The sequence below is a fragment of the Ptiloglossa arizonensis genome, chromosome 9, assembly GCF_051014685.1.
Source record: "Ptiloglossa arizonensis isolate GNS036 chromosome 9, iyPtiAriz1_principal, whole genome shotgun sequence".
Classification (NCBI taxonomy): Eukaryota; Metazoa; Arthropoda; class Insecta; order Hymenoptera; family Colletidae; genus Ptiloglossa; species Ptiloglossa arizonensis.
Genome location: NC_135056.1, coordinates 5,783,224 through 5,807,385, shown reverse-complemented (window position 1 = coordinate 5,807,385; position 24,162 = coordinate 5,783,224). Strand labels below are relative to the sequence as shown.

The 24,162-nt window shown below is 33.2% G+C and overlaps 2 protein-coding genes across 4 annotated transcripts in view; both read left to right on the top strand.

The window, feature by feature from the left end:
• LOC143151633 (dTTP/UTP pyrophosphatase) overlaps window positions 1-9,168 on the top strand; it is a 54,244-nt gene extending 45,076 nt beyond the window's left edge. The window contains exons 2-5 of one of the 3 annotated variants that reach the window (XM_076320975.1): window positions 8,010-8,090; window positions 8,394-8,635; window positions 8,702-8,848; window positions 8,932-9,168. In XM_076320975.1, coding sequence (XP_076177090.1) covers window positions 8,421-8,635; window positions 8,702-8,848; window positions 8,932-9,073 — 504 coding nt within the window. In that variant the 5' untranslated portion in view covers window positions 8,010-8,090; window positions 8,394-8,420 and the 3' untranslated portion in view covers window positions 9,074-9,168. Of the gene's footprint in view, window positions 1-7,512; window positions 8,091-8,393; window positions 8,636-8,701; window positions 8,849-8,931 lie in introns of those variants that run through there. The other 2 variants (XM_076320973.1, XM_076320976.1) reach the window with 2 other exon arrangements.
• A 504-nt stretch (window positions 9,169-9,672) lies between these two features.
• Fis1 (Mitochondrial fission 1 protein) lies at window positions 9,673-12,271 on the top strand. Its single transcript, XM_076320002.1, has 4 exons — window positions 9,673-9,860; window positions 10,366-10,575; window positions 10,653-10,758; window positions 11,580-12,271. Exons 1-4 carry the CDS (start codon window positions 9,816-9,818, stop codon window positions 11,666-11,668), a joined length of 450 nt encoding a protein of 149 aa, XP_076176117.1. The 5' UTR covers window positions 9,673-9,815; the 3' UTR covers window positions 11,669-12,271.
• Window positions 12,272-24,162: the final 11,891 nt, after the last annotated feature.

Below are 24,162 nucleotides of genomic sequence, written 5' to 3'. Positions count from 1 at the left end.
TTCGAATAAGACACTTTAATCTCTATTCGTTACTTTTATTCGAATAAAACAATTTTATCTCTACTCGTTACTTTTATTCGAATAAGACACTTTAATCTCTATTCGTTACTATTATTCGAATAAAACAATTTTATCTCTATTCGTTGCTTTTATTCGGATAAGACAGTTTTATCTCTATTCGTTACTATTATTCGAATAAAACAATTTTATCTCTATTCGTTACTTGTATATCCGCATTGGATAAAAATTTATTTGAATGGATGATGAACGAATACATATTTATTCATTCCATAAACGACACAACTATCATTTACGGACACGTACGTATGCGTTTGTGGTATATGATATTCGTTCGGTATGTGCGTGGCATGTCTGTGATTTTTATGTGGTAGGTATTTATCTGTGTAGTAGTGTAAACATAGTATGTGTTACGTACTTTATGTAGCGTGTACGATATATAGTACGTGCATGCATATTTTCATACATGCGTTTGGTATATACGTATGTAGGTAACTAACTATCATTTGAATACAAATTGATTTGTGACTCACAACCGAGAACATTATTCGCTATTTTTATTCTCTATTTATTTATTTATCGCGCAAAGTTTCTTAATAATACGTATATAAAACAAACATTTATTTAGCCGAAAGCGAGGATACGAAAGTGAAGTGTACACAAGTTGGTAAAGGTAACTTTACCAACGATTTTTCTTCGTTACTCGTTGGCTAAATAAAATTTCACTTATTTATCAACGCCATTATCGACACGTGAATATTTATACGAATTATTGACACATGAAAAATGAAGAAACGAGTAGTGTAGTGTGCACAAGAGTCGAGGTGCACTCGAAATGTTTTTAATCCCAATTTCAAAAAATGTCCCAATCACTGCTGTAATTGTTATCGATTTTCAATCGCCAAATCCTTTCGTACTTTCCTCCGTTTTAATTGCGTAACTGTTCGGAAATTATAACCCATCCACGTAATACAGAACCGTAGATTTAACAATTTTCTAAATTGCGAAGAAACGAGAAGGCTCGTTTTATTTTTTGAACTCCGTACGATCGTGCTATCGTCCCACGATCATTGAAAAGAGAAAGAAAAGAAATACTCGTTCGATGACTGCACCGCGCCATCCGCATCGAGACATTTTCATCCTTTTCCCCGTACGTTAAAAGTGCAATTTGCATTCCGACGGATGGAAGCATCGATGAGACGCAATTGCCTGACGAGACTGTACACAGGTATAGACAAATCATATAGCTCGCTCGTAGAGTCGGCTGAGAGAAGACGAGACGATCGGGTAAGTTACGCGCGCGTAGATCTATCGCGCAGCCATCGATTGGCGCGCAAAGAAGAAGAAGAAAACGCGAAAAATGGTAAATTTTACGAAATGGCGCAATCGTTGTCACACCGATCGGTTGACACCTTAATTGCACTCTGAACAGTCAGAAACAAAGGAATCTTACGCGAAATAGTTTCACAAATAAATTATTATACTCTCGAAGCAAGGAAACCTGGAAGAAAGATACCTTTTTCAAAATTCCACCAATATGCTCGTCACTTCGCAAATGTTTGTTAAACGAGGAAGAAATTGACTCGTCATTTGTATTCGTAGGTACTCCAATTGTATTTGTTCAATATTTTATTCTCGACTCGCTTAAAGAAACCATTTCTTTCATCAATCGTGTCCTGATATTTGTACCAACGTAAATTATGTCATATTAGCATTCCGTATGATGCAGGATACATTAAATCGGCTTTATTTGTTTTTCAATACGCGTACATAAATATTCACGATCGAAGAATTGTACAGATCAACCGGTTTACAGGTTAATTCGATCGAGACACGATAACCGTATCGATTGCTGTCAATTAACTTTAATTTCAGATCGTTGTATCGAAGATGTAAATACCTTCGCGACGATCCGTAAAATGAAAACATGGTCGATAGATCGAATAGATTATTTTAATTGCGTGTAGATACATATTGGACACTGTCAATATCATGAATTCATTAGTATTACAATTTATTTTATCGCTATCCATTATGTGTAGTAGCATTTTTAACTATCTTTTTATCATTTACCATGTAATCAAATATCCGTTCAAAGACATAGAGTCGTGAACTATTTATTCGTACCACCTAGTACGAGTAAAACTTTAGTAGAATAATTTTAAAAAGGATTCTAAATTAACAATACAACGTTTACATATTGCACGATCAAATAACCCCAAAGGCTAAACAAAACCAATATTTAGAAAAACGCTACCCGGACAAGTGTAAAATTCCTATCTGAATAAAAATTTCGAGTAACGAAAAGTAAACTTCTTTTGCGTTGTCCGTTTAATGAAATTAGAATTACAAAATGAAGTTACGATTCGCGTTGGAAAAAAAAAAAAAAGAAACTCGTTCGTTCCGTCACTAATCGCTGTACCGTGCTTTTATTCGTAATCCGTTCGAATAAAATTCTAGCGATCAGTGTGCACGAGTTCGATTGAAAATCCAATACGCAAGCAATCCGGGGTGCGGCTGGAACACGTTCTCTGAGATCTTGTGTCGTCTAAGAATGTCGTATCAGATAAAAGAGAGATCTCTGTGTTCCGGGATCAAGTTCCGTTGAAATACGCCCCTGATCGCGGGCGTATTAGCCGTAATGTTAAACGCAGTCACTTGGAGGCATGACGTAGCGCCCCATACGGATGGCTACGTGCCACAGTGTCATAATGCGCGTCCTTTGAAGCCGCTTTTCGTGTTGTGTAATCACATTTAATAACGATAGCCTGGCGATTACCCGCGCCTCGGCTCGCCGGCCACGATTTTACCTGCTTTTGCCTTATGACGCTTTAAAGGACGCCGCGGCGATGTGAATTTTCACGACTCCGGCGTCCAACTGAATCATCGCAAATTCCTACGAGAAGGCGCGTTGCAAAATATACTCCCTGGCAAGAGAAACGCGTAAAGGAGCGGGATTAACTCACAATCGGGATTAAGGAGACACATTTCGAGACCTTTCGATGCTCCCGCGGGGTCGATGAACGAGATTTTGAGCAACGACAAGGATCACGATGATCTTTACGCGCGGTGGATTATTAACATCGACAGGTTACGTGGATTTCTTTAGTTTCGTGTACCATTGTCGTTCGCCTAGCGATGAAATACCGATTTCCACCCCGAATGAAATTGTTTCACTCGTTGAGGAGTTACGGGTCAGTTTTTCGAATATTATTCTAACAAAATAGGTAGAACTTTCCGTTGTTTACTGTGAATTTTTCTCGCGCAAAGAATACTTACACCGGGTGAATTACATTTTTACATCGATATTAAAAGAGGTAAATGTCTTTGACAGTTTATATTAATAAGGACAATGCGACCAAAAGGAAGAAGCTTTACGGTGTTTGTTACGAACTCGAAATTACATGGGTGTGAAAAACGATGATACGTGTGCGAGTACTCGAGATTCAACTATACGGAAAATTATTTACGATGTAGTTTCTTTTTCAGCAGGTTTTTCGATACAGGTATCAAATATGGGTGACAAAGAAACTTGAATCGATACTCTAACGATAAAAGTAATGTTAACAGGTTCGGGAGATTTCTCGATAATTGTTCTCGAAACGCGAAAAGATTAAAAGGGAAACTAAAAATGGCAATGAGGCCGATACGAAGTGTCGCAACACTCCTACGCATTTTTCTGCGAAAAAACTGAATGTACGGCAGTCATACGACTGCGCATTAACTTTGTATCGTGATTAACAACGTTTAACACTCGATATATAATATTGTTATGTAATGTCCGATGCAGATGCGTAGTGCAACATCCTTGTAATTACTCAACACGTTTGGTCACTCGGATCAGCCGGGTTTTTACGATACCCACGCAACATTTCACTATGTTCGTAGAAATAGAAGTTCTCCTCTACTGGTAATTTCACTTATCAACTAAGTAAGTTCACCAATTTCACCGGTTCTGATGCATCGAAACTAATACCAAACTATAAATAAACCTGTAAATTTGTCGAACTGGAAGAGTCAGATCTTCTTACTTTCTTTTTCGATTGTCGGTTTCATAAGCGCCATGAGTGACGATGACATTTCGTTCACCGTCTTGTACTCATTAATTGGAATTGTAATAATTAATTATGCTACCCTGTTAGCCTTGATTACCCAACCGTTAGCGTTGGGTACGATTTCAACGAATACCGAGTGATTTTTAATTCATAGATAATGAATACATTTTCCCTTCTAGTAACATGGATAAATAAAATAAATATTATTCGTTACTCGGATAGTTATTGCTCCAAGTAGTTGAATTATGCGTTATTCGTGTATTTCCTTTCTTTCTTCGTTCTTATAGTCTAACTTATCCAATATGTGTTTGACATAAATCGTATACATACACGTCTACGGTAATGAATAAATATATTCCAGAAACTGTTTTTACATCTTGTTATAGTACGTAAAATAATGTGAATAAAATCGAAAAGTTTTTTATTTCAAAAAATTTTATTCGAATAATTACCTTAGATAAACAGTTACCTATTCGAAATTATTCGCATAATGTACGACTCCATTCGTTAAAATATACTCAAAAAAATACACGTACCTGAATTGAGATAATGAAACTTTCGTAAAACACTTGTTACTTGTTCATTACGCTTGTATGTTAAAAGTTAAAGTACTGCCAACTTTGTATGCAATTTCAAGAAGAAAAATGTGTGGTCCAATTATTTGGAAAAAGTAAGAATACTAAAAAGAAATATAATAAAGGTAAAATATCATTGTATTTTATACAGTAGGAACTCGTCAAAGTTCAACAAGTATATTAATCTATAAAAAGATGTTGAAAGCAAATGACTAAGAAATATACGTAATTTATACTTGATCGGACGTTTTGCATGAACCTTAGAGCACTGCTTTAACGAAGAATGCTTTCTGATCTCAGAAAATCTCTGTTTCCGTGAATTGGCGATTTCGTAAAAAGGCAAAGGAATGAAATAACAATAGCATACATCATCTGCGTTTATCTTGGCATGCTGTCTATGAATACCCTTTAATAACTGGTTTTTAATATCCTGCTCGTCATAGCCTCTGATTATGTAGATCTTCAGATAATCCGTGTTGTTTTCATGGAATCTTGAAGAATCCCGTATAATTTACATGTTTAGTTGCAACAAATACATCTTTGCAAGCTCCTGTTCCTTTGAAATTAACATAAACTTCGGTAAAATTGTTATAAACTTTTTATTCTTGTTTTATGCTTACAGAAGTGCACCACTTTCATTGGAAACTAACTTGATAAGTTTAATGATAGTGTTTACTATACGATTGCTATTGCTCAAAAATGGAAATACCATTAGGTCGATAACGTATTTTTATTCGTAAAAATCTCTATCGAAAATTTTAGACTTTACAAAACGTAAAATTTGTACAGATTCTGAATACAAATGGGAAAGATGTGACGAGGAGAAAAATGAATGGTTCCATGTTTAAGGAGGTCTAACTTTCGATTTTCCCGTTTCATCTTCGAATATTTCGTAAAATATTAATTTAACAGAATAAGCTATTCAGCAGAATAACGAAAAGAAACGATTTATATAAAAAAATGAATAAATCCGAAAAAAAAGAAATACGTAAGTGCATCGTTACATTTGTGGAAAGAATGGAGTCACGAGAAGTTACATCACACTATACAATCATTGAACGAAGGTACTTTGAAAACAAATATCGCGATAATTATTCCTATATCGACTTGCAGTCGCAGTTCATTTCCTTGAATAATTTATCGTGTAATTGATGAAATTGGTCTCCCCATCGACCAACAAGAATTAATAGACCCTAAGGACTATGAAAAGCGAACCCATCTACTCGCATAACCTCGATACCTATCCCGTTTCTAAACAGTTGACTTTCGGTACAATTGTCAACATAAAATTTCGTTTGATTATTATCCTGCAGCGAGATAACGTTCGTTAATAAAATGAACAAACAAATAAAATTCAAGAGATGAAAGAAATGTGGATAATTAATATTAAAAGAAACTTGCGTTGTTTGTAAATACAAAATATAGCTATAAAGTTTGTACAACGATCCGATACTTTAAAATGTTCGGTGAAACGTTAAAGTATAGATCGTGCATCGTAGAATTAACAAAAAATGTTAAAAAGCAAAAAAATAAACCTCTTCCCCTTGCTCATTAATTTTCGTCTCTCCTTTCCCAACAAACTAAAATAAATATCTAACGAAACATTTTGATGCAAATTCGGTTTGATATTTTTCTTAAAAAATTTATCGCGCAGTCTCAATAATTCTCAATACACCTATTCTAAAGCTGCGAAAAAATCTCTGCATAAAATGAATTTCAAAATCTTTTGCGTAAAAATTTCTTAACCGACTTTTCCTACTGTAAAATTCAAAGGCTGTTTACGTTTATTTTCAAAATAGAAACGATCTTCACCGAAACGTGAACTTCAATTTTATCGTGTTCCTCTCACAGTCCTCGCGATCTACGAAAATGAAACTAATGCAACGTGTCAAGCCTCTTCTTCGAGATATCGTTCTGAATTAATTAATTCAACAGTTAAGATCGTTGCACCGTCGAAACAATGCGAGGTATGGCGAAAAAATACCGCGAAATCTTTGTTCAGCTAAGAAGGCTGCGGCGTAAAGATGGGTCAACCTTTCGCCTTGCGATTATGTAAGACCTCGGACTGACTGACCTTTAGGTTCGTTCATGGCATGCGGCATTTACGTAATTTACCGATTACGATGTATTAGAGTCTTCTGTGCCTAGAAAATAGTTCTCCTTCCCGCTCTAATATTTTTAAGCTACGCTACACACGCGTCTCATCCCCCTTTTACCCACCCGCCCTCAATAAAGTGCTCGTCCTTTAATCGCGTTTCTAACCTTTTAACGTGTCCGTTAAAACATGGCTGCCGTTCGTTGGACGCAGCTTCGTTTCAAAAATTTCATTGTTCGCTTAAAACAATACGAGATGCGTTTGCCAATTGAACGCGTAATATTCGAAATACGTTCCACGATAAGTAGCAACTATCAAAGCAAGGTGCAAGGAAGTTACAGCAACTCTGTAACGAGTACCTTGCCGCTTCGTCATTTCATTTTTCATAAAAGTCGTTAAGAAATGTCATGGATGTATTACTGCATCCGTCGTTTTTCGTCGTATTACTTCAAGAGTAACAACAAAAGGGCTTCGGGATACCTTGTTACTACGAAACCTATAAAATTAACAGAGATAACATTTAAAGTCTTTTGGACTGAATTGTTCTAGATGTATGTATTTATAGAATTTAGTTTATTTATCTGAATCTGTACGAATAGAAGTATATACCTTCTTGACATTTTGGCATGCCCTTTATTATTCGCAATAATAATATATTTAAGTATTCCAATTTTATTCCGAGGATACACAAACATTTTTTCGTAACGGAACAAATAATTCGTTCAAAATATATTTAATACGAATTGTTTATTTTTGTTTAAAATGTATCATGTATGGGTACGCGTAAAAATATTAAATTAAATATGTGTGTGTGTGTGTAACAAAGAGGATTTGCATTCCTAAATGCTAATAGTCGCTGAAGATTATTTACCAATATGGATGTGATAATTACAAAGCGGAGATTCATTTTGTTAGAAATCTACAACGATTACTGTCATATATATATATATATATATATTTCACGTGATTATATCGAACAAAGCGTGTCCTTTTTGCGCTGACAATTCAAAGAAACGAAATCAAAACCATTCATATTTTTATTAGCGCAAGACATAATACCTGGCGACATCTGGGAATCTTAAATTCACTATGTAATGAAAGCTAGTAATATTTGTCCAAGAGACTTTAATTTTGCATGCACAACAGGAATATAAAAGGCAGTACAGTTGAAGTTTGTGTAAAGATTTTGATATCGTAAAATGTTAAAATCCTCTTTGACATTATTCGATTAATTTGTTGAAAAAAATAAAAGAAACGATGTTACAGCAAACATTACATATATTATCAACAAGCAGAGTTGTTTTAGCCAGTTCGTCTCCCAGACGATGCGAAATAATACAAAAATTGGTAATTTGTTTTTCATAATATCAAACATATATTTTCATGGTACTAAGGATTTATAATCAATTAAGTACCTGCTATATTAACCTATTTGAACAAGAAATAAATTTTTCAATAAAATTTAAAGAATATTATTCAAGAAATACTATAACTTGTGATCTAGAATGTGTGATTATAATTGCGTCATACTGTATTACAGTTTTAAAAAAAATGAAAATAATAGTATCCAATATCATAATGGATGAAAAAATGTATGCATAATAACAAACACTTAATGAGAAATGAATTCACATTTATTTTATATACTAGGGTATAAATGCAGAAATAGTACCTTCGATGTACAATGAAAACTTAGACAGGTCTGGATACAAAAGCCATGGAGAATATGTTCAAGATTTAGCAAAGTATAAAGTACAAGAAGTATACGACAGATTAAAAGGAGATTCTGTGCCACCTTTCTTAATAATTGGTGCAGATACTCTTGTTACAATGGGTGATATTATCTATGGTAAACCAAAGAATGAGATACATGCATTTGAAATGCTGTCGAGGTAAAATATCATATGCCTAAGCAATACCGTTATAAGTTTATAAATGTAAAATGTGTTCCACTTTAGTTTAGCAAATAAAGAACATACAGTTTACACAGGAGTATGTTTGAAAACACTTAAGACAGAAGTAACCTTTCATGAGTTTGCGAAGGTTAAATTTGGAGATATATCGGAAGAACAAATACAGTTATACGTACAATCAAGAGAACCTTTGTGAGTCTAAATTATTTTTGTTCCATATAGAAGTGGTAAACCTTATAGCAAGAAATCATTGCTATCTAAAATTATGATTCTAGGGATAAAGCTGGAGGCTATGGTATACAAGGAATCGGTGGCTGTCTAATTGAGAAAATTAATGGAGATATGTACACTGTAATGGGCTTACCATTATATTCAATTACAAAACAATTAAATAAACTATGTACAAAATATAGTTAAATTTAAATTATTTTAACAAAAATAATCTGTCACTTTAATTTCTTATTGTATTATAAACACATATTTATCGGTTACTTGCATATATATATATAACAAAAAATATATTTTTTTTATACAATAATATACAATTAATATTTCTAATCCTTTTACAATATTGCAATTCCTATATTTATAAATGTGAACAACAATAGAAGACAGGAAATCAATTAACTAGAACTATAATATTAAATGGAAATTACATTTTTATTGTCTATCAAATAAAAATCATTTTCTATAGTTTTTATAATCTTTGATAAATTATAACAATTTTTAAATGATAAACGATTTTTACTCACATACGATATTTCTGCAGAATACAACGCAACACTAAAATTTTAGTTATTTTACGATTAAATGTATAGAAATAAACAATGACATTCATTAACAATTAGATGTAACAATTATAGATTTCGATAATACACTTCAACTTTTAGATGTTATAATTCCATTAAAGTAATAATGTGCAATACGCATCTTTAATATCATTTAAATCTTATATGCAATGCCGCGTTGCTCTATTTCACCAATGAATAGCAGTATCAAACGGAAGGGTACGTGGGCATTTGATTGTTTCTTTGCCTTTGACAAACCGATTTACCGAAACGCAGTTGGTAGATTTGTGATGAGTTCTTTCCTTTTGAAGTAGAATTTAGAACAAGATAAATTGTTTTTTCGTAAGAATCGTGTGGATTTATATTATAAAATGGAGGATGTTCTAGAAGAGGTTGTTTCTTCTGATGATTTAAAGGTAAGTAATTCTGGTAACAAAAATTGTTTTTAGCTTTCTTGCGGTTTTTTGCATATATCATTAAAACAATTGATAATACATCGAATACAAAATATATTTAAAAACCAAATTGTTTGTTTTATAGCAAAATTGTGTATTCTGGTTAGCTTTCTTTTTGATATTGAACTTTATCGAACATTGAAAATTTTATAGAGGTTATACAGGATTAATTTGTTTTTCTGGCTTAAAATGTTTGATCATCATTAAAATATTGTAAAATCATAGCACATTATTTTAGAAATGTCACTATGATGACACTTAAAATATAATTTAAATATATGTAACAATATAGTATTTAAAGAATTTTAGTTTTAGAAAATGATGACATCATCTAGAAATTAATCATTCTATAGTTATGCGTAGTAAGTTATCTTATTACACATCAAAACATTAAAATATATGTTTGCATATAATGTATATTTAAATGTATACTATAAATATATTTCAGTACATTTAATTCTTCCAGAAATTTGAAAGTATATACCATGAACAATTATATTCTTCATTTGTAACACAAAAAGCACAATTTGAATACGCGTGGTGTCTTGTCAGAAGTAAATATCCTGCTGATATTCGAAAAGGAATAATTTTATTAGAAGATCTATATAGGAATCATACAGATAGCGAGAAACGAGATTGCCTTTATTACTTAGGCATTGGAAATGCAAGAATAAAGGTAAGATTTTTTTATAGATTCAATGTACATTTTTTTCTATAATTGAGTATTAATTAATTGTGTACTGTGTGTTGCAGGAATACTCGCAAGCTTTAAAATATGTCAGAGCTTTTCTTAAAGTTGAACCTGGAAATCAACAAGTACAACATCTAGAGTCGCTGATTAAGAAAAAAATGGAAAAAGGTTTTCTTTTTATAGATTATTATTGGCAGTAGACAAATAAGAAATGTTATTTTCTTTAATTCATTGCTTTTACAATTAATACGTAGCATTAGAGTAGATCATTTTAATTAATCTTGCTTCTTCGTGTATTAATATTTTCATAGCTTATTAGTTACTATGTTATTTTTAATTAATATAGACTTATTTTACACTCTACGTGCTATCGTAAACAAGATCAAAGAAAGTATTAATATCTTGGTAGTATGATAATCGCATCATATTCGTTATGCTAGAAATGCACAAATACTACATATCTGTACAAGTATACACAATATAGAAGTAGCTGTTTGTATTTTTCTAATCTACAATAATTTGATCGAAAGAAGACCAGTAGCAGTTATATAGGTATTATGATAGATTTCTAGTAGTTAATACGTAAGCATTTTACTGTGTAAGAATGCACTTTATGTATTTCATATTTGATAATAATATTCGTCATTTAAATATTTAAATTGGCCAAATTATTACATACAATTTTATTGCTGTTCAGGAGTAGTAATATTTTTGATCTCATTATGTTAGTATAATTAGATGATAGATAACTGTGCTTTTGACTCTTTTTCTCTGTGTATTTTGTACATTTAATAAAAATAGCAGGATAAGGAGAATCTTTTAATGATTATAGAATTTGACTTGTATTTGCTTGCATACATCGACGTTTATTTTGGATAACAATTTTTTTTTGCAGTGTTTAGTTTGGTAATAATGTGGATTTAACGACATGCAGGCAGAAGAAAAAATGTCAAAGTTATATAGTGTTAGTATTATATTTTTTTTTACAGAAGGCCTCTACGGTATGGCCGTTGCAGGAGGGGTTATTATCGGTGTTGCAAGCATTCTTGGCCTTGGAATTGCGATGTCCAAAAAATAATTAATTTACATAAGAAGCAGAACTTGTAATTATTGTGTGATGTGAATTAGTTGCTTTGTATGAAATATTATTCATCATTTATTAATCGAGATATACGAAGATTTCTTAAAGAAAAAGAATAGTAATTTCGTGAAAATTTAATAAACAGCGATAATTCGTAATATAGAACGATAAATTAATTTTTTTTTAATACAAACGTTAAGCAAGTCAAAAGTAATAAATATTACTTGTGTCAATGTGTATATTATTTTTTTATAAATTTACATCAAATTTGTATTATAAAATCGTGCGTGTTCACTTCGTAAATAAGAAAGGTAATGTTTTAGTAATTTCGTATTAGTATATTTCATTAATTTATGAAAATAAAAAAAAAACATTCCGAATATTTCATCTCTTGCCTCAAGAGTGCTTGTGTATATTGTTGAAAGTTTTATTTACTTTAAATTTACACACAGCAGAGGAACGCACGACATTTGCTTATACCAATGCTTCAGTACATATAAACATGACTTTTGCACATAACGGTAAAACGATTGTACGATCCTAACTATCTGTATTGTTATATAAATCTTTAACAAAATAAATGTTTTATGTTACACCAAACCAACTCCATCGATCTTTCTTCGATATTATCAAAGTACGTATACATGTACTTCAATTATCCGGAGTGTATATCAGTTAGTCTACATTTATAAATGAGTTTATTGAATCGATTATTTACTAATTCGTTTAAATTTACATTTACGCATCTGCATGCGTTAAACTCGAAGTTTATCAACCTATTTATTTATATCGTTAATTGTTAATATCATAGGAACGCGCAGGGAGGGGAGATTGTGCAAGATAAAGTCACACGAGTCACTTTTTATATATAGATTTATTGATGACTTCTTAATATCCGTTGATAAAGTTGTTTATGTACAAAATAACGCTGGAATATCCCTATAATATTATTATATTTAGTGACCTATGTTATGGCCCAACGACTCGCTAAAACCACTGTCTCACCGCTCAGTTTTTACGAGTCTAGACATTCGCTTATTCGTTACGCCAAAATACGGAGCGCCGCTACTATTTTTCTCGAACGAGTCGTGTTTCCGTCAGTTTCTTTTCCGCTGTTTCCTTTGCAAAATTATTTACAGGTTCGATCTGGCGATCGTTTTTACCTCTGAGAGGTGGTGAAAAGAAAGCCGCTGGAATCAGGACCGCGCTCGACTTTATTATACATTTTAATAAAGATTTCAATAAATGGGAGAAAATTGTATCTTATAGGCGATGAATGATTCTTATACGCAGTATTTTCGGAAGTGTATTTACACGCAGTCGAGAAGACTGGTTGCTACCCACAGTATAACATCGATTCTTTGAACATGCATGCACACGTGTATCGAAGTTGAACGCAATGAAAAGAAGAAAAATAATTCATCGCGTAAAAAAAACAAAAAAAAAAAAAAATACCAACCTTTTTCCGAAATTCTCACTGAACATTCAACGACGCACATATTACAAATTACAAGCGTGTCACTTGTTAACAATGAACTCAGTTGCGCAATGGTATTCACTCGTCTATCTTCACGATCAAGTTTTCAATGAGAAACACATGTTTAATCGTTTCTGAAATAGAAATTATATTACTAGACCGATATGTTACATTGTGTAACTTCTCCAAGTACACTGAAAACGGTTTAATAGAATAGTAGTACCATCGATTTTGATCGTATCGGAGAGGGGACCTTTAAACTTTGAACCTTCTTTAAAAGTAAATACGGTTAAACGGTTACATGGCAGTGCAAACGATCGAATTGAATTTATCAATCGTTCGGGAACAAGTAAAAACATTGTGCATTGGACCGGGACGCTTAAAGTTTGAACGAGCTATCCGTGGGTCAGATACAATATACGCATAGTGATTGATACTCGAAACGTAGCCACGTGTACGCGTACAACGAGAATACGATCGCGTGTTTCAAGAATCCAGACTCCTCGACGTTACTTAGCATAGGAATTAATTACTCAATTAGAATTAGCAGCTTGAAAATACTTTTAAGCAGTTTTTAAGGATGCATATTGCTTTCTCAATAAGGCTCCGCTATGCTTTACACAAATGTACAGTGTCATCGCACGCATGTTTGCTCTTGTTTGCCGGCTGATGCACCGATTCGAAGTTTCAAACGCGTTTCCTCGCCCCCTTCCCTCCAACGCTGCCAGCCTTGTGAAGCCTCGTGAGCCCCTCAGTCTTTTTGAAATTGGAAACGATTCAGAGTTTACGAGGTCGAAGAACTGGGATGGACACCGAAGTCAGCCGCTACTACGTAGACGGACCAGCGAGAGTTCTTTCTGGTCCGAGTAAAAAATATCTCGGTGAGATTACAATTTTACGTTTATTCGTCGCAGAGACGGGCAAAATTTGATCCGAACGAAACACGAGGAAGTAAAACAAACGTGTACAGAGAGTTTCTCTTTCGAAGAGTTAACTTTTCGTTTCTTTCGCTCCGTAGTGGAAATTCGAATTCTTATTCGACAACTTTTACGAATAGACAAGTTGTTTACCTTTTATTTTACCGTAAAATTTTGCCCATCTGTGATCTACAGTTAACCGTACTAAATCTTTCAAAATTATCTCGCTAATAAGAAATTTCATCGGCGATGTATGATATCGAAGCAGAAAACGATGCTCGAAAAACTTACTTTGGAATATTTTTATACGTTCGAAAGTGACAGTATTAATAGCTAAGCTGTTCACAGCAATTTCAACTGAATCTATCTAGTACAATCCGCGTGATGTTTAAATTTAGATTTTTACAATAGTTTCAATTTTCCGCAATGCGAAAGGGAGGGAAATTTTCCATTACGTTAGGAAACGATCAGAGCTGTAACACAACAAAGACGTTATACAAATACGTATTAAAAACTTAATTTAGTTTGTGATAAAGTTAAAAATTTAACTTTATTTACGAGTATAATACACATCTTTTGATTATACGATTGCAAATAGACATTTTGTGAATTGAAATCACTGATGAACACTGAAACGAGACTTTGGTTTCGCATTGTTATAGTTTTCATTCTTAACACTTTATCGGTCGCTCTTACACGCGCCTAAACCCAAAGATTCTATCTTATGTCGTATTCGTTTCGGTTAACATTTTACCATTCTAGAGCAATTTTAAAATGTGGGCAATCTAATTATTTTTAATTACACAATTCAGGATGATAAATCGTATCGAATTTATCGGAGATAATTATCAGAAATTTTTAAAAATAACAATTTCTTCTTTAATAATTGTTTTTAATAAATTATATCTCGCCTTAAACGCGATTAATAAGAATTGATCGTACCAATGATTAGAGTTTACAAGTTTTAGTATTAACCGGTTATTGTATTCGTATACTGTAAATAAAAAAGACTTAAAAAACGTGTTACAAGAATAATGGCTATACAGATCTCGATTAATTAAACTCGTGCCACAATGATTACGAATAATTGAAAATAGTGGTTCTCCTACTAAATATTAATTATATTGTATGTTTTTGTACATTATTCAGACATGCGAATTTTGCTGCCTGGTAATTTTTCTTTCCAACCCTCGAATACGTTCAATTTATTTACTCTAAATAAAGTGTCCGTTTTATAAAATATGTTACAGTATTTATCTAATATTTTTGGCAGTCTTTGTGTAAAACAATTCGTAAGCAAGAATCTCTTCGGCACGATTTTAATTAACACTCATTGTATGCTTACTCACTTTTAGATACTCGTAAAGATACAGAGGAACTGGTATGTTGCGACGACGGACTTCAATTCAGTTACTATCGTTCAGATATTTCGTGAATCGATGACAAGTTCGAAAATATTCCCTAACTGGCGAGTCACGGTTCGTGAAAGTTGTACGCGTGAGTTTTGCTACGAAACTCGCGCTCGATAAAGCGTTAAAAGAAACGTACGCGAAATCCTCGAGCCCCGTTTGTAGAATAAAAACACAAGTCGCGAGAAGAGAAGATTCTGACGTCTGTAGGAACACTTCCACGGTTCGTCGATATTGCAAACCGGTCAATATGTACGAAAATCACGTTGGTGTTCCGTGTGAAAACCACGTTGACGGAAACTCGGAACCAGTCGGAATTCAAGCCCGTCCCTCGTATGCGAAAGGAACGTGAATGAATCGTGTGCATATATACGAGTTGGGCGCCGTTGCGATTTGGCGCATAGTACTATTATAGATACTTACGTTATACGATATAAACATACGTCGAATCTCGTAAAACGATAGGCCTTAAAAACTATCGGCATTAAATTTTGTACAATAATTTAATATTCGTGACACGATTAATTTACTCGATCACGCTCTCTACCTCGCTTCGTCTCGTAACCCTTACACCCACCGCTCACCTTTTTTTTTCCGCTTCCTGTCAACGCGTGTCGATTGACTAGCAATACGATACGATGCAATTCGCTTAATTAATTCCTCTCCGTCTTCCTCCCAGTACGACATTCATATCGTAAAATATATAATTTTCTTCGCCCGTACCTATCGAAATAGAGTAATTACCCTCTTCTTTTCCGTCGACTATCTACGATACTTGACCCCGACATTTACAATTACAATATACTTAATTACAATCGGACACTCTAATTAAGATTCGTTCAGCGCAACGAACACTCTCAGGCTCGATCGTCGAAAATATAGTTGACGAAAGGTAAAGTTTCTCACCGACTCTGTGTGCTTTTCTCTCTTTCTCTCTCTCTCTCTCTCTTTCTCTCTTTCTCTCTCTCTCCCTTCTAAACCCTTACGCTGCTTAAAAAATAAGATCTGATATACTTAGAGTTGACTTATCGGTAGGTTGAGTTCCGTGATACTCGATTTCGGTCCCGAGCATTTCGTCGGGACGCGTTGGATAACGTGTAACAGGAGTCGTACATATTACGATTTAGATCGTTGTAAATCGTAACGATAAATCGTAACGTGTACGATCCCTACGCGATAGAATACAAGTTTCTTCCTCTTACTGTACAAACGTTAAAAACGTCCCGCGAACGCGTCTCGTCGTGTTTCGGACGCGTAACGTCGATCGTAATCACTGACAAAAGTGCCACGGATCCTTGATCGAGGTTTGCACGCGTGAAACGATCGACGAAACGAATTTGCGATACAATGCGTTTCACAGGATACTCGTGGGTTCAAGGTTCAACCATCAAAACGAATTTCGGACTCGCTGCGTACCTTGTCAAAATATAGCGCGTTTGATGTACATTAAAGGACAACGTTCCGTTACAAATATTTCAAACGTTAAAGATTCCGATGGAGAACCGTACAATGTTTGCCGCGATGTATGGCGCTGGTTACAGATCGTGTACGTAGAAAAGATAACGGTTCAAGATCTATCTCGAACGAAACTCTTACGCTGATGTTTTTCAATGTCAGCCTTTGAAACGTTGTACAGTAGTTTCTCGTTTAATGTTACAAACATCGATACCGCCGGTTAGCTTTAACAAACGGTTAAGAATACCTTCTCGGAACTGATCGAACTTAAACGTGTTTGAAGAGGACACTCGTTCACTATGAATGAGATACAATGTCGAGAATGAGCGAAATACACACGACGTAATGTAAACGGTAGTTCAAGCGATTCCCCGATACGTATTCTTGGCGTAGATTTTCACAATAAACGAGGCTCTGGTGTGCAACGTTGATTCCCCGATACGTATTCTTGGCGTGGATTTTCACAATAAACGAAACACTGGTGTGCAACGTTGTCACGCCAACGGTAGATTTTCACAATAAACGAGGCACTGGTGTGCAACGTTGTCACGCCAACGGTAGATTTCTCACAATAAACGAGGCACTGGTGGGCAACGTTGTCACGCCAACGGTAGATTTTCACAATAAACGAGGCACTGGTGTGCAACGTTGATTCCCCAATACGTATTCTTCGCGTAGATTTTCACAATAAACGAAGCACTGGTGTGCAACGTTGTCACGCCAACGGTAGATTTTCACAATAAACGAGGCATTACTGTGCAACGTTGTCGCGTCAACTGTATGGTATCTGCCTCGCGGAGCTATTCCATTTGACTGTATCTTACTCTTTAATCGTGACAGAGATAGATAACAGTGTTTATTTTCTGGAACAGTTAACGAAGCAACACTATACTTGTTAAGATTTGCGAGCGATACTTATATTGGAAAACGTATAACTTATAATGTAACAAGCAGAGTTACTCGTCAACGATCGTTTACTGTGCGTCGATCGCGTGCGACTGTCTGAGAACCTCGAGTTCTTTTTATACTTCGGACGCAAACGCTTCGAACTTTTTGATTTTCGATTTCTTTATGCCCACGTCGAAGATTTGCGATCAGAAACGAGAAATAATCGAGACTCGCGAATCAAGCATCTCTGTTTATTCGAATAACGCATTTTTTCCGTTGAAATTATCACTAACGATTAATTAAATTTAAAAAGTTCTTTCAATCTCCTTTCGGTTTTAACGATCGAGTAAAGGTAAGACCTAATTTCGATACGTAATCGAGTCATCGTCACCCTCGATTGCTTTCATTTGTATGATTATTAAAACTTTGGAGAAAATATTGGTTTGAATTTTGAACGAAATTTATATATTTTCAAGTTATCGAGATTGGATATGCTGGAATTATTATTTTAGACACGATAACGCAATACAATCGTAAAGAAATAACTGTGTCAGTCGCGACAAGAGTGAAAAGTTCAGAAGCAAAGCTAAATGAACGATTCTGGTGATCGAGTTTTCAAAAAGTAATTTAATGAGTTCTAAATAAACAGTTATTATGTTTCTTATTACACTGTTGAACACTTGTACAATCGTGTGACGTATTACAAAATAAACCATTATTTTTACAAAAGTAGTAACAGGTGTTGTTTGCATATTATAACGTAGATACAAAAAAATAGTATCCAGAATTTGTTTACCCATTACCATTCAAAGTGATCGTTATCAAAAAATATGTCGATAATTAGGACATTTATTTTTGGGCAGAAAATTAATATATTCCTTAATTTTATACGATGTTCTTGCTCTTGTAAGCAATAAATTAATTTTGAGCATTATTTGATCGTAAAACTCGAGCCGATTAAAAAAGAAGAACAACTTTTTAAATCTAATTAATTCGAATATTGGGCACAATTGATTACGAATAAATTACTCAATTCTAACGTCGTTAAAATATCGTTGAAACGACGATTCTCACGAACACGTAGGGTGTCAGGTATTTTGATCGTGTTAGAATGATAAGCAAAGTGTTGCCTCGCTAATAGTCGCGCTATCCACCTTGTTAGCTGTCGCATAGTAACCCCCACTACTTAAACATTGACTCTCTTTATCGACGTCGAGTTTACGACAGTTAGCGAGACGACACTGTACATCGTTGGCTGGTTAACACTTTCCGATTTTGACCGAAAGGACGTCGTCGAGAGGCGATAAATCAATCCGATTGAAACCAAAGGCAACAATGGTGACACGTCGTTTAATCTGTGTGGTAAAATATTAGACATCGAGCCGAAAAATTTTCGAAGGTTCAGCTCTTCTCAGAATTATATCGTATTCAAAGATTTACATATACGATATCGAAATATAACCGAGAGTCTGAAATTTTCTACTCAACGAATACTTTGGGTAGAGAAGTGACACTAGGAATATTATTACGAGGAAACTGTAAACGTAGATACCATGAAATGAACATACAAAAGATTCAAACTTAAGCAAACATGGTAAGTTGAGCGGCTGGTGACAGGGCGACAAAAAGTACAAGGTCACGTATACGTGATAACGGCAGGTAACCGCTATGGTAAATACATTTTGAGAAAGTAATCTAAATTTGGATAGATGCCGATACCTCAAACAATAACACCAAGAAGGAGTATATATTAGTGTTATGATCATAGATTAGCAATAAAGAATTGCGTAGAATAAATAAAATATCAAGGAAATTAAATAAAAAATATACAAAATCATGAAAGACTTGTAAATGTTAAAAATTAGAAATTCGTGCAAGTAATGTGCACACACTAATCTGTATTAAGAATACAGTAGTTTAGTTGACAATGTACTCAATGTTACTTAATATACTGCTTGATAATTTACTTAATAATTTTTATGGCTCTGAGTTAGACACAATAGTTTTCACATAAATAAAACGAATGTTCTTCAAAAAGTACAAAATCCTTAACAATTAATCATAATGTTAAATCTTTTTTTCAGCGCATAATTAAATTTAAAATCAAATAGTATATGCAAAAAGTAATTTAGTATATTAGCTATCGCAGTATTTATATATCTATATCGTTAGAAAATAGACAGTGGTTCAAAAAAGATATCAATGTGTTATCAAATGTATGTCAATTTGCTAATAAATGTTTCACACCCACGCATAACTAACTAACTAAGAAGCCGTTATTTTTTCAAATGAAATTTACCATATCGCGTATTAAACAAACGCCCGGAACAACAGCTTTTGAATTTTTAACATCTGTTTGTTGCAAATAGACATTTTATACTAACGTAATCGCGAATAAAGCGTTCATTGAGCAGTGAATAAAATGTTCAGAGGTAAACTGAATCACTCTTTGTGTTTATAAGCGTTGAAAAACTCGATTTTAATTCGCCCAAGCGGTACTGTTGTTGCATTTCGATTTTTTGCGTTTACTTTCTTACTATTCTTTGCATATTAATTTTGAAATAATAAACACTCGACAAACTCGATTATTTAGCGTCCACGAATACAACACATTTTTTTTTTACAAACATAAGGTGTTAAATTAAATTAAAGGTCCTTGTTACGGACACAAAATTGTTAACATTCGTGATATGCATAAAGTACGTGTTTGTGAATTTTCGTACATTTATACGAGAGGCAAAGATTGAAAGACATTTATTTTTCAATCGGTCGTATTCCGAGTGTAAGCAATGAAATTGTTTTGCAAAGGAGGATGTTAAAAAATCGCTATTTTTGGTCTAGCTTGCAAATTAAATATTCGTACAGGATTGTTAAAAGGAACAAAGCTTTCTCGAAAGACAACAGGAAAGGATAAAATCGTTGTTAAATAGGATCAACGACTAACAACACGTATACTGATTGTAACTTGGTGATATTTGGTTCTAAAATAAGAGTGATATAAAATATGTATATATTTTTATACACGTTAACGATTTATTATGCTTTATTAATGTTCCATTGAGTATGTCAATAAATGGAGATGGACAGCTGTTGGTTATCGGCAAGATAATTAACGAGCTGTTTGGGAATTGCTCTCGAGATGTTAAAGAGATAGAATATTTTATACTTTGTCCATTAATTTATGTATCTGATAATGTTGCACGTGAAGTAACACGTGTCGTGCGTCTGCAATATGTACATTTAAAGTAATGTATTTGAAGTAATAATATGTACACACATATTCTACGTATTTTATATCACTCACATTTTTAAGTCAAATATCACCGAATGTAAGCTATTGAACTTACGATCAGTGTACATATTCGTCTTCGAATGTAAAACGGTGAATACGTTATCTGTTGCTGCTCTCATGTAGCAATGATTTTATGGTACTTCTGTTTTGCACGATTTCAATCCGTAATCGATTTAACAACCAATTTTCTCGTTACCTGTTTTAAAGATGCAGAAGAACTGTTTCATTTTTAGATTCGTTTCTAACTTTCCCATTACTGTTCGGAAAAGCGATATGGATATTTTTGTTCCTCGAAAGTCATTCTTAAAAGTCATGCATAAACTTTTAATTCTCCAGGCGAAGCCAAAAATTGCAATTTTTTTAAACATTCTCGTTACTTATGTCCTATCGGTGCTCTTGATAACGATAACTTGGGTTTGTACAAAGATCTTGATATCTTTAACAACAAAAATTTTATCGCTTTCTTTTGATATTGAATTACGTGAAAGAAACATAACGCTCGTGTGTAAACAATTTTTATTTTTAAGGTAACGTTATACGTAGGAGTAAAATTTTGTAGGATGGGAATGAAATATGTTATTATCAATTTTCCTTATTCTACAAAATATCCTCTTCTTATTATTCGATAGTTTTCTTTAAATTACGTGTAAATCAATAATCAAAAGTATTAAAAAAAACTCTTAATTTTAGGAACCTGTGTGTCAGGGTATACATGCTTGTTTCTTAAAAAATAATATCTTTGCTAAGATGTGTACAGGGCTAAGGAGATAATTTTCTGTGAAAAAATAAATCGCAATCGCAAAATAAAATTTCGTCCCCGAATACAATTTTGACGTTAAAGGCTTTGTCTTCAAAACAATTGAATTTAAAAATTCGTATAATATTTATCCATTCGGTTGTGTTTTTACATACGTATGTATAAAGATTGCAAATTGTTGGTGCACGATTGAAGTGAAGAACTTGAAATTTTACTGTGGTACGAGCGATTAAAAATATTGTTTCCATTGTCATCGTGTAAAATTGCAAATGCTCTTTGTAATCTGAACTGTGATTCGACTTTATTTTCAAACTTTAATTTTCAAATTTGTCGAGGACAGCTTCTATTAATGTTATACGCTTTCTTCAAAGGATCAATGTTCGTTTTGCACATTGTGCCAGTCTGATCCATGTAAATGGTAATTAAGAAACAATTTTATTTAATCGAATGATAGTTAATTGTAGAATTTCGAAAGGAATTGTTAATTGAGTAAAACGATAAGGTCAGTGGACAATAAAACATACCAGTGTTAAAATTGGTGAAAGCGTTACGAACAGAAAGGGTAAAGATACAAAAATATACGTTGATTACTGCACAGCAGAGTCTTCACGAATTTTGAAACTCGAAAAATTTTATTCCGCGCTCTCGACTTTTTCTTTCACAATCGCAATTCTTTTCGACTACGCCACGAGTCACTATCCGCTCTATATCTACGTTTCGTATATCATAATTAAAATCTAAATGGACGCATAGTAATTTCTCGCATTAATATCAACCCAACACGAAGCTGCCGCGGATTAAAATAAATGTGGTGGAATCGGTGCATCTTGAGAAATACGGTCGAAATAATCGAAGCAGAACGTTCGCGATAGAATCGTTCAATTTCTCGGAATTACTCGTTTTTAATCATCATAAAGAAAAACAAATTTTTGTCGCAACAAAAACGTTTCTACAGAATATATCTACATATGATATATTATGATATGAAGTAATATGAGTGTCTCTGAAAGATAACAAATGTTTATCTTTTTCCTTTCTTCGCGTTTCTCGTTAAATAATAATCAACGATTTAGTTTTCTTTTTTTTTTTTTTTTTGGATAGTTTTCATAAATTAAAGATTTATCTTTCGTTTGTACATTTAACTAGATTTATGCGTAACATTGTGTTATCGAAGAGCAGCATGTATTAAATACGCGTGATCTTTTATTAATTGTTCGGAGTACTTTCGATAATGTGGTGTGCAACGAAAATTAAATCAATAATGTCATTTAAGAAAAGAAAATTTGTTTAACGTAACTAAGCCGTTTTATAAATAAATGTATCTTTTTAGTTATTTCCGTAAGAATTTCAGTTTTTTAAAAAAGTATTATGCAAAGTATGCAACATCCTTCGATCTTTAAAGTAAACAATCCTATTTTTATACATATACCAATGTTTTACCGAAAATACAATTTTAACATATTAATTAAGCATTACTTAAGTATAATTCGATAGCCATGAATACTTAACGATCTCTCTACATAAATTTTTTCAGCGAAGAAAACATTTATTAATATAACTGATTGATTAACAACGAAAAGCTGCTGTCAGTTGCCTATAAAACAATATCGAAATCAGAACATCTAAGTTACCGATTACCAGGATATACTTATTCAGAAAAATGATCAAAATTAATACTTCCTGTTTCGTCGAAGAACAGCAGTTTGTAAACTTCTTCATGTTTTTATGGAAAATATTTTATATGCATGATATGCAATTCATATATCATATAAGAGTAATGTTTTTTTTAACAAGAAAGTCAAAAATTTTCAATGAAATAAGTATGCATGGTATTCAACGCAACGCGAGATAAACTATAGTTTTCAAACATTTGAAGATAGAAAAAATATCATAAGGCTAAGTTAAATGGTTTAGAATCGAACATGTTCTGGTATTAATTTTATTCATTTTGATGTATTAATGCATCTAAAGAATTCAATTACACCTATTTTTTATATCGTACACCATACTTTTAAATGTACCAATCGATGCACTTTTGTTTTCTCTACAAGAAAGTATTAAAGAACTTACACCTTGAAACCACAATTTTAAAAACGATTAAAACTTAAAGTAAACAAATGTACGAATAATCCTCCATTGCACTTTAAACATTCCCTCCATTTTGCAGTATTTATGACAAGAATAATTCCTCTTCGGTCATTTTGTATGGTTTCTCCAAAATACGTTGTTTAATGTAAAAAAAACTATAAATCGCAGTAACTTCTAAACTAATAGTTTTAAGAAATGAATCCCTAAA